Here is a 13464-nt window from a genome sequence, read left to right on the forward strand (position 1 = left end):
TCTCTCTCTCTCTCTCTCTCTCTCTCTCTCTCTCTCTCTCTCTCTCTTTCTTCGTCCTAGTTAAAATATTTTAGTTTATATATTTAGAGCTGAAGAGAGAGGAAAATTTTACTCAAACATCGAATCTTTCAAGCTTGCCTGTTTGTGTATCAATATCGCGTTTCTCATTCGATCCCCCCTGCGGTGTGTTTCCATTTTGAATTTCATGAACATATATCCAACAATCAATATCTGTCTATATGTTGTAGGCGTCCCGTACCCAATATTCCCCCCCGAATTCCCGACAGACCATACTCCGGCCGACTAAACTGAGCTAGTCCGACACAGCAGCGGCATACGAGACAGCAGCTTGTGCAAGATGCACCTGTAACAGTCCGAGACAGCATCAGAAGAGGTTTCGTCCCGGATGACGGACCATGGTGAACCGGATGTGTTGCAGGGCAAAGCTGACGGAAGAAATCCTCAGTTACGCGCGATGGGGACAACAAGATTTCCTAAAATGAGCGTTTCGTCCTATGTATTACTCTGATCTCAACGGCCTCGACATCGAATTGTTGACGTTTGCCGGCAGAGATAGGAGTCACGAGGAGTAGCTAGAATGCAGGGAAACCATTCGTGCAGAGAGAAGGAGGAGCAAGGCTGTGTTATATGAATACTGGAGGAGAAAGAGGGACCAAGAAACGAACGGCAGACACAGGAAAATGACCTGTCCGTTTCTCGGTGATCAAGACAGCCAGAAAGATTCCATCAGTCACTTCTTTAACCGCTTCTTTCTCTGGTGTATACTTCGTCTTCTATCTTTATTTATGTACATCTAGATCCGCGTTAGATTACGGTGTAGCTCTAAGTATTAACACCACGCTCGACACGCGCCAGGTGTGTTTTGGAAGGAATAATTTCATTCGGAACGGTAATAGAGATCTTACGGCAAGAAGGACAATCCAGATGTGTTTCTCGAACCTGTTCAACGATTTAAAAAGATAAAATCGCGATTATCAGTATTATGAACAAGTTAGTTAGAACTACTAAGTACAAGAATACAACAGTGCGAATCTTTTGAGAAATGTCGGAATCGCAGTATTACTGTATAATTCAATTTCAATTATCAATCCGTAACCGAGAAATTAGAAATGGATAATTTGGAAACTTTGCCGGTTACTTCAAATACTCCTTTCCTATCTCTTTCCTGCCTTGCGATATCCGGGGTATACAGTGTCCTTCTTATCGTAAGTTCCGCGGCGGAAGTATTATAGCAGCGATTTTTTTCACATACACGAGACGAGTATGGGCAACCCAATTACCTCGATTGTAGAAGAGCTAATTAGAGCAGAGAGACTAAGTCACATTTCGTGAAGGGGAGTTTGCTCGATCGAACACGCTATCAGCATTCCAGAGAGATTTCGCAATTAATATGTAAAATTACACAGAAATGTAAATTATTGTGATCAATGCATTATTATCGTAAATGAGACATCTGCTTGTCAATTCGTGCCAGGAGATCATTCGTTGGGTACAATAATGATGCTATCTTTAAGGATCTCTAGGGATTCCGCGATGAACAACGAAGCGTAAACGGTGAGGGCCATCGAGTGGTATGTAAAAGACACAGAGATAAAGATATTGATATTTATTTCGAATCGTGCGGAATTTGTTCTTTTTTTTTTAATCGACGCATGCGCAGTTATTTTTACATATCTTTTTATAATTATTTTTGCATCGTAATGTTAATAGTAGCCGCGCGAGAACGACAACGAGAACGGCGATATTGGAAAACGCATCACAATTATTCTGTAAATTAGATCAAAACGCCGGTACAAGTGAAGTAATGGAAATTGTACATATATACAGTTTACAAATATAGTATTACGCGTAAATGTGTTAGGAAGAAAGAGATTTTTGTATTACCAAACACTAATAGCCAGTCTATACGCGACACCGACTGACGACGAATGTGTACCAAGGACACACAATAAATCAAATAAATAAATATTTAATACGAAACAGTTCGTTTTATCAATGTAAGAAATGTTTCTGCCATAAATTATGATAAGATATATAATATTATTTATCCATTTCGTACATTATATATTTTTTGTAATTATGTTTTATTATATATACATTTCTTTATATATTATTGTAGTATATGTTATTATTGTTAATGTATTAAATTTTATATAACTTGTAATATAAATGGAGATACATGGTTTCTTGTACAAATGTACACGATTGGCGTATAGTTAAAGCTAATACAAAATGTGATTCTACTCATCGATATAAAACTTTTTGTGCTTATTACGTTTTCGAAAACTCATAAGTAATAACTTAAGTTTTGAAGTTTGCTTTCTCTTAACAGCGTTTTTTAATTGTATACATGTATAAGAAAAACAAATTAATATGTAGATGACAGATGTAACTTAACCATGTTATTCAAAAATAATATTTCACTTCAATTCAGATCTCCGATTTTATAAATTTTATTAATATGCTATGTTAATAAAGTTCCGCATTTATTTTCTTTTTAGAATATCATTATTTTGATAGTACAAGTTATGTCAAAAGATATTTGTCGTCATGATCAGTGTAAGCTCAAACAAATACTGGAACAAGTGGAAGCTCTTTCAGATGTAGTGGACGAACTTAGGTCGGAACTAAATCGTTTGAAGAAAATATCCTTTAACGTGAATCGTGAAAATGTATGTTTCGAATCTATAAAAGAAAATGACAAAATTGATTATGCTAGTCTGAATGTATTACAAAAAGTAAAACCATGTTTTGAAAATATTGAATTTTCCGCAAAGATCGACGAAACGTATAAGCTCACAAAAAATAGCCAGGTATTTTGATAATATATTAAACAAAGATATTTTTAATAATAATGACCAACATTTTTTGGTCATAAGAATTTCTCATATAAATATTATATATGTATATATTCGTTTTTACACAATATTCTCTTTTACAAATTTAACATAATATTTCCGACATATTTATTAATATTTCCTACATAAACAATGTTCTTCTTCACACAGTATTTGGAAAAATTGATTAAGATTTGAGAATTTAATATAATAAATGTCATAGCATGTTGCCGTCTTTTGTTATTTATACATATAACAATTATCTACGTTTATAATAAAAATTATTTATACAAAGAATATATATATAGCAATAGTTTTACGTAGGAAATATTAAACCGTATTAAACTTATAAAAAGAAAATGTATATTACTTTTGTGTATTAAGGTCTTGAAGAAAGAGGGCCAAGAACCAATTAGATTCTCAACGATATACGATAACTTGAAATACTTTAAAAACAAGATAATTAAAAATATACAAAGTGTTCGAAAGACTCAACAATTCGCAAAGAGCACTAAAAATAAATGTGTAATATCCAATGAAAAGCAACAAATGTGTCTTTTGCAAAGAAAAGACATAAGTCAACATGAGTCCTTAAAATTCCATAGAAGAAACGAATATATAAATAAGTACACCGACATTGTCGAAGAATTGGGTAATTCGGTAGATACTTCATTTACATCTGATACTTCTGCACAAGCAGACATTGTTATACGTTCACGACAAGAAAGTGACAAGAAGTCGTGCAATTGTAACCGTTTTGCAAGTCGAAACATTACGGAAAATAATGAGCAAACCAGCCCGTTATCAATGATAAACGATGATCGATCTATGATTCACTTAGATAGGTTCGCAGATAAATTATCAAAAAATTATGTGAGACAAACGTTTTTAAAGAATAAAAGAAAAAAATATAAAAAATGTTCATGCAGGAAACAATGTCCTTATGCGCTATATAAATTGCCATGTAATAAATACAGATGTAGCACGCCGGAGAAGAAAGTAGAGGACGAAATTAGCGGATTGACGCTCGAGTGCTTAAGTTTCGGGGAAAAGAGAGATTTCCCGAAGTTTATAAATGTCGATACGGTGCGAAATAGTGAATGTTGCACGGATTCTTCGCCTGTCGAAATTGGAATGGACGAATCTTTAACTTCTTCGCTTTCGGTGGATCTCGAAGTTGATATTTGTAACGATTACTGCGATTTGGAAGAGGTCGACGAATTTACCGAGCGAAGAAAAGCCAGAACATATATTGTAAACAGAACGAACATGAGAAAAGATGATTTAATTAAAGGTTTTAGAGCTGAGAATGAACCATCTTTTAACATAATTTCCTCATGGAGAAATGTAAGCGAAAAAAAGGAAAAGATCGATGAAATAGTGAAGGTAAGTTAATATTGATAATTTTATTCGATTTATGAGAGAATCTGTCATTAAAATAGCAAAATAATCAAACAAAATGTAGAAATGTATATACGTAAAATTATATTTACAGAAAGTTCTGTCTCAAGAAAGATACATATATTCTGAAGAAAATAGCCAAGGGTATAAAAAATCTGGAACAGGGAACTTTATCAGCGATCCATGGCCATTAAAAAACAGTAAACAAATTCAATGCGTTATTCCTGCATTAACAACTCCAGTATTTAATAGAAAAATATCTGAAAAAACTTCAACTTCAAATGTTCAACAAAAAGGCATTCAAACGTATCGAACGACAGACAAGACGAAATATAATAGTTTTCCTAAGATAATAATTCCAAGAAGAATAAAAACGAATGTACAAACACAAGTTGGCAAACGCTCGTGTTTGAACAGTATACAACATGGATCGTCAGCTTTGGATAATTGTACAAATAGAAAGAACGCGAAAGAGACTGATGTCAAGGATGAAGGAAAAATGATTACAAGGAAAAAAAATATCTGCGATATTTGTGCTATCGAGATGGATGCTTTATCATCGGAAATAATTTGGCCTCGAATGAAGAAATCTAATATTTATTCTGCACTCCAGGCTGAAGAAGACATTAAAATTCATTCGAATAAAGCCTTTGAGCCAAATGTGTAATTTAGCTGACTGGCAAACTAGAGTAATGCCTGTGAGAACGTCTTGTCCGTATTGTAGCAATCACGTCTATGGTAAAAAGCTCAAAAATTATGTGGCTCTGTCAAGTCCTACCGATTACCATCCTTCATCTAAAGGACTGAATTTTAATATGAGCAATGTATCCGACAAGGTTTATAACAGTCTTGAAAAACTCGATGATATTGCTGCTTGATATTTGATCATAATGTTATATTTTATGGGAGAATTTAATGTTTTCAGGTTTTATCTAGTTAAATTGATAATTAATGATAAAAATGATAATACATATGTATATTATCGTCCCAAATGCGCCATATTATTTAAAATATAATTTATTATAGCAGTAACAACAAACATTAGTCTTGTATAGACATATAAATCAGACATTTGCAACGACATTTACTCCGCTGTTCTTCGATATTGCTCTCGTTAACATAGTCTTACGAGTACAAAGAAGCGTATACATATTAATTACATATTTTTCCTGAAGATTCCTAACGCATTAAGTAATTAATTTTTCCCATCCCGTCAATAGAATGCTTTTCAAAGAGGATCAAGTGGATATGTTGCACAAATATACTTGATAAGATCTACTTTTACAATAATATAAAAAAGATTACATAGAAACGTTTATACATGTACATAAGTGCATCTCGTTTATATTGTTAGTAAGTAATTCAATTTCATTACAATCTGGTACTTTGGACAAAATATTTCGCATAATACAATGGTAAACCATTTTTGGAGAATATTATACATCACGAACTAACGTCACAATGTTTGTAAATTCAACCTCGAATATTTGAAAGTTCAATGTATCTTTCACTCTGTCCCTCTTTTACAAACATATATGTGACTCGTACTATCATTTAAACAATATGTAGTAAAAAAAGATATAAAATAATAATTGTACTTAAGAAGATACCTCGTTATTTTATATTTTATTGATTTTATTCTATTACGAGAGAAATCTTATCTGTTACAAATTAATCGCGTATGTAAAATAATAACAGATTTCAAATATCCAGGTTGATGACACTTAATGCAAAAATATTACTCAACACACACATGTAATGTAAGTAATTTATACCTACTGGAATACACATAATAGGATAGACATACACTTTTACATATTGTACGATTTTACACTTGGTATCACTTTCTTCTCAATTTTACGTATCAGTTATAAAATGTACGCCACGTTTTGCATGGTGATATAGAAAGAGAGAATGTCGGTTATAAATTATATTTTTCTGTAAGTTATAAAAAGTACAAATTGCATCGTTAAAAAATTATTTGAGCTTCCCAAAATCCTTCTGATCTTTAAAGATAAACTTGTATAAGAAGTAATGGAAGAGTACTGATTAACATGATGTTCTAAACTTACATTGTGATTGTAACATAAGCGAGGAAAGTAGTTATCGATTGATCGACCGAAATATGTATAAAGATGAATCTTACTGAACTAAAAGCTTAACTTTCTAAGCTGACATGCGTCGTGTATATGAAAGAATGTTATGGAATCACACGCGTCCATGGAAATTAGTAACGCAATAAAGTCATTCACACGTGCAATCTCTGCACGTGTAATCTACAAATCAGTTAGTCGCGAGCTCTCTGATTGATTAGAATTTTGATAATGACTTAGTTACGCTAATCTTTTTGGGTTTATATTCTTATCACTCGCACTTCAAACTTCGTATCTGTTCCTCGAGGCACTCCGTCGTGGATTCTATGAAGGTTTTGTTCATAACTTCGTACGCCTGGTCCATGAGTTTTGGAAGATCGTCTTTGGTCAAACCCGCAGTGGGAATAGGCGGTAAAACAGTAATATAACTGCTTCCTGAAATATAAAATCATCTTTTAGACATACTTATCATACGTGAAAATGTAATTATCTATATGTAATTATATGTAAAAAAAAAAAACAGATATCGAAAACTATACATGGTACGTATATATACACAAGCAGATATATACACAGATGATTGATTCCTTCATTATTTAATTATATACATTAAAATATAGTTAAATATGTTTACCTGAATTGAATATTTTTAATTTGCCGTCCAGAAAGTAGTACTTTGACACAACAACAGGTTGAATCGGCATTTGAGATTCAATCGCGACATGGAAAGCGCCTTTCTTGAAGGGAAGCAATGAATTACCCGAATGTCGATGTCCTTCGGGAAATAAAAGAAGCCTCCGCTAAAAGAATTAATTGAAATAATAATAATTTAAATAATAATAATTTAATAATAACTTAAATAATCTCTTCCGAGTTAATATATTCTTAATATTAATATAATATAATACTTTTTGATGTTATTTTAAATCCCCACACTGCCAATACGAAGTTGGTACAAAGAGCATTACAGTAAAGTCACCTTCGCCAGACGAATCGATTCTGCTGTAGCATTAATAATCTGGCATGATTCTCCGGCGTTTTTTCTATCGATGAACAACGTCCCCCAGAGCCAGCACGCGAGACCAAATGGTCCAAGGTACAAAATCTCCTTCTTGGAGATAACGGTGCAGTTATCCATCGCTAACCACAGCTCACCTAAAACTGCAAGGCCAATTTTATTATGCATACGCGGCACTTTCGTTCCTGATAAGATAGCCTACTTTCTTATTCGCGCATTATTATTTTATCGAGTTTGTTCAAAGCGTTTTTTAATTTAAACACAACAAACTTATAATAATTTCAATAATTAATCTCGATTACCGCAAAGATCTAATGAACTCTGATGATTGATGAGCACGACGCAGCCCGAGTCTTTGACGATGTTCTCCTTGCCGCGAAAACGGAAATTCATCCCGATGATCTTTGCTATCGTCACCACGCCTCTAGCCGGCATTCTGTATAAAATTTCATTTTATTTATATTTTAATAAGACTCGAAAATTTAGCTTTATCCATATACGGGAACTTACAGCGCGTTTTTCCAGCTGCCGATTCGAAATAGCATGAACGGTATCCATAATCCTGCGGCTAACGCGCTCGCTATTATGAAGAAGGTGAATTTCACTCGATATCTCACGCTCTCGCTCAAGGCACATAGCATCACAAAAAGAAATAACAGCGCGATGCCGCTCGTCGAGTAAATACCGCATAGTACTCTGAAATCGTACAAGATTAATTATTTCCGATTGTACATTAATTTATTCTATCCATTCGGAGATCGGAATTAAAAGATAAAACTGTGTTAAAGTTGAAGAATTGGAATTTATTTCTAAATCATCAAAACTTTCAAGATTTCAATCGCTATTAAAATCTAATGACTACGTTTAGTTGAATTTTATTTCTAAGATAAAATTGTTTTAAAAAATAAATTAGATTGTTTATCACATAATAATACACTATTATATTATGCGAAGGGGGAATTAATTCCCAATTTATTTTTAATTAAATAAAATACATAGATTTTTTTACAATGTAAAAAACGTCGCAGAGACAAGAAACGATTAAAAAATTAGTAATTTATTTTTTATTTTATATTATGAAAAGATAATCTATTTTATTTTTAAAAACTTGCCCTTAAAAGAATAATGTTCATTTTTTGCAATTCTCTATAGTGTATAAGAATTCGTGCATCGTTGCGCAATTATGCTATAAATTCACCTGCGGTCTTCATGGTTTAATAAAGTTTATAAAAAGACAGGTTTCTACGGCCGATTAAAAGGCACTTAGTGCGATGCTTTTGATGTTAAAGAAAGATGGTACACGGGAAATCATTTGACGTTTCCTCGAGTATCTCGTTTGCGAGCTAAAGTTACATGATCGCTATTATTCTACGTGACTTATTTTCAATTTCCTCGCAACAAATCACAAACTATCGGCAAATAACCGTTTCCTGTATGATCATAATGGATAGATCAGAACTCATTATTACGTAAACTTCTTTTATATCTATGTATAGATCAGAACTCATTATTACGTATTTATTTCTATGTATATACGTAAATATTACATATTCTATATGAATTGCCGGATATCGAAAATTTTTATTTTGTGGAGTGTTTTTATAAAATAAACTACATTTAACAATGGATTACATGTCATATTAAAATAAGAAACATACAAATTGAATTAAATTTAACATAAAAAGTTAAGAACTTTATATATATATAACATTAGTGCTTATATTTGTTCTTTAAGATATGAAGATACAAAGTGCGAAGTTCAACGAAATTCTGAATCAACACGGTCTGCAAAACGCACAGTATAATTACGTCGATTTCCTGACAGTCTTGTTCGATAATAAAATATTTGAGAAACATCGAACTTTAAACGTACCTCTTTGGAAGTATTGCATTGTCTATTGAACTGTGATATTGCAATCTCACATTGCACACTTAATCAATGATAATAAAATCAGTCACATAGATTAAATGCCGTTCTTGCATGTTTACATCAGTATTACTAATTATAAAATGCAAATCATAATTTACATAATTTGCAATTTACATTATACAATAGGATGAGGATTATAAGAAGATCGATATAGTATAACTTTTTAATTACTAATTTTTATTTTTAATGTTTCTAATTTAATTGTACATATATATATATAAAATAAAAATTAGAAATTAGTAATTAAAAAGTTATACTTTATCGATCTTCTGATAATCCTCATCCTATTATATAATGTAAATTATGATTTGCAATTTATAATTAGTAATACTGATGTAAACAAGAACGGCCTTTAATCTATGTGACTGATTTTATTATCATTGATTAAGTGTGCAATGTGAGATTGCAATATCACAGTTCAATAAACAATTCAATACTTCCAAAGAGGTACGTTTAAAGTTCGATGTTTCTCAAATATTTTATTATCGAACAAGACTCTGTCAGGAGATCGACGTAATTTTTAATTATATACCGTGCGTTTTACAGACCGTTTTAATTCAGAATTTTGTTGAACTTCGTACTTTGTATCTTCATATCTTAAAGAACAAATATAAGCATTAATGTTATACGTGTGCAGTTATTAATAGAAAATGAATAAATAAATGACATTCTAAAATTTAATCGCGAATTTCTAAATAGTACATATATGTATAATTGTATTATTATAGTATATTATAAATGTATATTATAAATGTGTACTATGTATAATTTAAGAGTTTCATAGTTAACGTTTAGTTTCAAAATTAAATCTTTAGTAAGAAGATTTTATTTGTAGAACGTTCAAAATTTTTTGTGAAATGTGCGACGCACATAAAATATAATAAAGAATAATAAAGAAAGATATAATAAAGAATAAATAAAGAGTAAATGTGAAAAAAAAACGTTGGAAAACTCATAATATCAAATTATTTCTTATATTCAATCATGGTATCGGTATATCGATATTAATGTCGATGCGATCTGCGATGCTAATCTATGTAAATATTAATCACAAATGCTCTCTTATTAAACAAGAATTAACTATCAATCCCATTAAATAATGTCTAACCCAACTTCTTAGAAGCAATAAAAGTAGTCCCCTAATTTAAAAAGATAATTATAAAAAGATACTGTGCACGTGTAAATTTTTTTGCAACGAACTGTTCTATAAATAATAGTAATGATATAAAGTATAATGATATAAAGAACTTTATAAAAATATCTAATAAAGGTTATACAAATACAGAATTTATAAATTGCATGAATCTGAAGTATTTAAAAATTCGTGTGATAAAATTTCATAAAATAAAATAAAATCTCTTTGAATAGAATTAAAAAGAAAGTTAAAGATTTATATGCAATAGACGAGTTGGATCTTCGCACAACTTACATTTGGAAAAGCACTATTACAAATAGAATCCTTGTTTGTAGCAATGTTATTAATCGATTCATTGTCCCTCAAAGTAAAGAAAAGTCAAGAAAACGAACGCTTTGTGATAATGCGCGGTGACGTTATATGTTTTCGCGAACATCACGCGATAGAATGTCGAATCGGTTCTTTTTTTCAGCAGATAGCTCAAGTAGAGCAGATCTCGCGAAATGTTTGCTACGAATTTTGTCGACAGAAGTACAAATTTAATAGTGAGATTCGCGACGCTGTCGATAGAACGTAAGCAAATGTCAGCAAAGTTCGCTGACACAGTATGACGGCGGAAATCGCGCGATTCCGAACACGATTTTACATGGATTGACGACAGAAATCGAGAAGAGTCCGCATTCGACAGATTTCGATATCGTGTCATGTTTGCGAATTCTGTCAGTGAAACACAAGGAATTAATGCGAACGCGCGATTGATGACAAACCGCTGCAATTTCTGCTCGGATTCGTTGCCTGTCCGTTGGCAGACCCCTGACAGTGAATGGCAAATAAATATGCGCATTTTATTCGAATATATATTGAATTTTTCATCGTGCAAAGTCAAGCTATGTCGCGAAATAACCCGCTCTCTTTATTTAAGAATACCTTTTCATTGCATAGTTTGCCTTTTCATTTTCTTTATGTCCAACAACTTGCTATTTCTCGACTTGTGCAACACATATTTAAAAATATCTCAAGTAAACATATGCTAAAATTATCAATAGTTATCGCAGAATTTATTAAATACTGGAAATATATTTTACTGCTCGAGCTGCATAATGAAATGGAAAAACATGTTTATTATATAATAGTTTTTCTTCTTCCTTCGCCGTCAATGGTAATTTTACGCGTTTATTCATATACCGTCATTATAATTTCAATGTTCACAATAGGTAACATATATTTTTATCAATAACCTGGTTTTCTTGCTCTGTCCTGCGTATATTAGTTTTTTTATGACTGGCATAAATTACGAAACATTGTAAGTTAAAATTAGATTTTAAGAAAAATTATGCGCACTTCCATGCACATTTCCAATTATTATCATTAAAACGCGAGGTCATCAAGACTCCGGAAAATGATTCTGCCGAAGTGAAAATGTATAAACACCATCTCGGATCATCCGATCGCGCGACTGACCGGAGGTCAGAATTCTTCTTCAACTGTCACTCGAGTCCTTTACTCTCCCAGCTGATAAGCGAGTCAATTCGTTCGTTAAAGGTTAAACGATTTTATTCAGTAAGTTTCGAGCCTGGTCGTGTCGAAGGTAGTGAAGGTATATTTCGAATAGTCGAGGATAATATCGCGGGACACACCCTAATTCATACAGTTAATTGTAACTCCTTGTATTTCCTTTGTCTTTCGCTCGTAATGGCACGCGGACACGGAACGACTTGATCGTATTTATTATTTATTAGATCGTTACCGAGGAAAATAAAACAGGTAAGGAGCCCTTAAAATATTAATTCGTCTAACGACTGACCGGCGATCGCCTTGCTTGTACGGCTCATTTCCTAAATTGTATTAACGTGCAAAATGTGTTTATACGGAGTATATACGACTTATACCCGTGTGCGAAGACGCATACGCGCGGCAATGAGAGCATTATAGACCGATCGAAATCCAAGGAACATTGTCCGATCGAAATTCTATACATAATTGAAGTGTGTAATTACGCCCGTCCGGAGATAACACAAGGATAACACGAGGTGGGGCATAACAAAGTTAGCGCATCGACTGGCATCGATAACGCTACGCGCAAAATGTTCGATATATTATAGATATTATATAAATTGATAGAAAAATTCTCAACACGGTTTTCCGTGACTCACACGTACTACGAAGGCGTGTTACGACCGCTGTTAGGACGAGATAAACGAATGAGATTTTGACGTAATCGAGATGTAATCAAGATATTTGATATCAGTTTTTTTCCGTAGAGGCTATACGAATTCCGTGATGAGCTGCGATGAAATAATACGGTATGTTATATAATAAATGCCTCGATAAAGTTATCTGCTTCTCATTATGATGATGTACGTTGGGGAATAAAAATTTGCCTAATGAGCGCATTTTGCCTAATAACCCGTATGAAAAATGTATCCGCACTATAAATAATATAATGATAAGAACGCAGTGAGCACATGATTCATTAAGGGGATGCTAAAGCCGTCCAAATTACCGACAATTCATTTCAAAGCTCTCATTTTGAAACGACTTTACAGATCGCAAAATCCTTTTACAGGAGTAAAGTAGAGGTACTAATGAAGGGTGGGATTGTCAAATAATTAGTAATAATTGAAAAAAATTTTTAAATGCTGTCACCTCATAACCTTATTTTCTGATATAAACAGTTGTATACGTAATATGTACGAAATTAAACTTTCCCACCCTTCAGAAGACGTGCACAAACAATAACGTACCTTTGAAATTGAGATTGAAAGCCTGGAATAAAAATGAGAGCTTTGAAACGATCGTGTATATTTTTCACAAAAATATTCACGCAGAGCAGCAATTATGTCACAGCAGTAGTTCACGGATCTTGCGAGAGATGGCGAGATGGCGCACGCAGCTGTGGGCAGTTTCGGGGTTGGCTACATTGTCTGGTTCCTACACAGCAATCGAACCAGGACAGATATATGATACAGATATCTCGTTAGGCATTTTTACATTTTTTTCAATTATTACTAATTATTTTACAATCCCAC

At 32.7% G+C, this 13464-nt stretch overlaps 3 protein-coding genes across 6 annotated transcripts in view; 2 read left to right on the forward strand and 1 right to left on the reverse strand.

Annotated features, from left to right (window-relative positions):
* The window catches only part of LOC112455316 (dynamin), a 21581-nt gene extending 19510 nt beyond the window's left edge, over positions 1 to 2071 (forward strand). For 2 of the 3 annotated variants that reach the window (XM_025017151.1, XM_025017159.1), the window contains one exon: positions 249 to 388. In XM_025017151.1, coding sequence (XP_024872919.1) covers positions 249 to 312 — 64 coding nt within the window. In that variant the 3' untranslated portion in view covers positions 313 to 388. Of the gene's footprint in view, positions 1 to 248; positions 389 to 1535 lie in introns of those variants that run through there. The other variant, XM_025017155.1, reaches the window with a different exon arrangement.
* A 53-nt stretch (positions 2072 to 2124) lies between these two features.
* On the forward strand, positions 2125 to 5433 carry LOC112455318. The gene is made up of 2 exons (XM_025017160.1): positions 2125 to 4244; positions 4354 to 5433. Exons 1-2 carry the CDS (start codon positions 3408 to 3410, stop codon positions 4924 to 4926), a joined length of 1410 nt encoding a protein of 469 aa, XP_024872928.1. The 5' UTR covers positions 2125 to 3407; the 3' UTR covers positions 4927 to 5433.
* The window catches only part of LOC112455319 (1-acyl-sn-glycerol-3-phosphate acyltransferase alpha-like), a 13862-nt gene continuing 5658 nt past the window's right edge, over positions 5261 to 13464 (reverse strand). For both annotated transcript variants that reach the window (XM_025017161.1, XM_025017162.1), the window contains exons 2-6: positions 7881 to 8066; positions 7673 to 7806; positions 7332 to 7513; positions 6987 to 7152; positions 5261 to 6787 (exon numbers count right to left, since the gene is read on the reverse strand). In XM_025017161.1, coding sequence (XP_024872929.1) covers positions 6624 to 6787; positions 6987 to 7152; positions 7332 to 7513; positions 7673 to 7806; positions 7881 to 8066 — 832 coding nt within the window. In that variant the 3' untranslated portion in view covers positions 5261 to 6623. The remainder of the gene's footprint in view (positions 6788 to 6986; positions 7153 to 7331; positions 7514 to 7672; positions 7807 to 7880; positions 8067 to 13464) is intronic.

Source organism: Temnothorax curvispinosus, unplaced genomic scaffold (assembly GCF_003070985.1).
Source record: "Temnothorax curvispinosus isolate PA1 unplaced genomic scaffold, ASM307098v1 QBEX01006010.1, whole genome shotgun sequence".
NCBI lineage: Eukaryota > Metazoa > Arthropoda > Insecta > Hymenoptera > Formicidae > Temnothorax > Temnothorax curvispinosus.

What these genes read in the sequence shown, in the direction of transcription:
- LOC112455318 (XM_025017160.1), top strand. Translation starts at nt 3,408, where the DNA reads ATGTGTCTTTTGCAAAGAAAAGACATAAGTCAACATGAGTCCTTAAAA. An exon ending in AGATCGATGAAATAGTGAAG is followed by an intron (nt 4,245 to 4,353) that starts GTAAGTTAATAT and finishes TTATATTTACAG; the next exon opens with AAAGTTCTGTCTCAAGAAAG.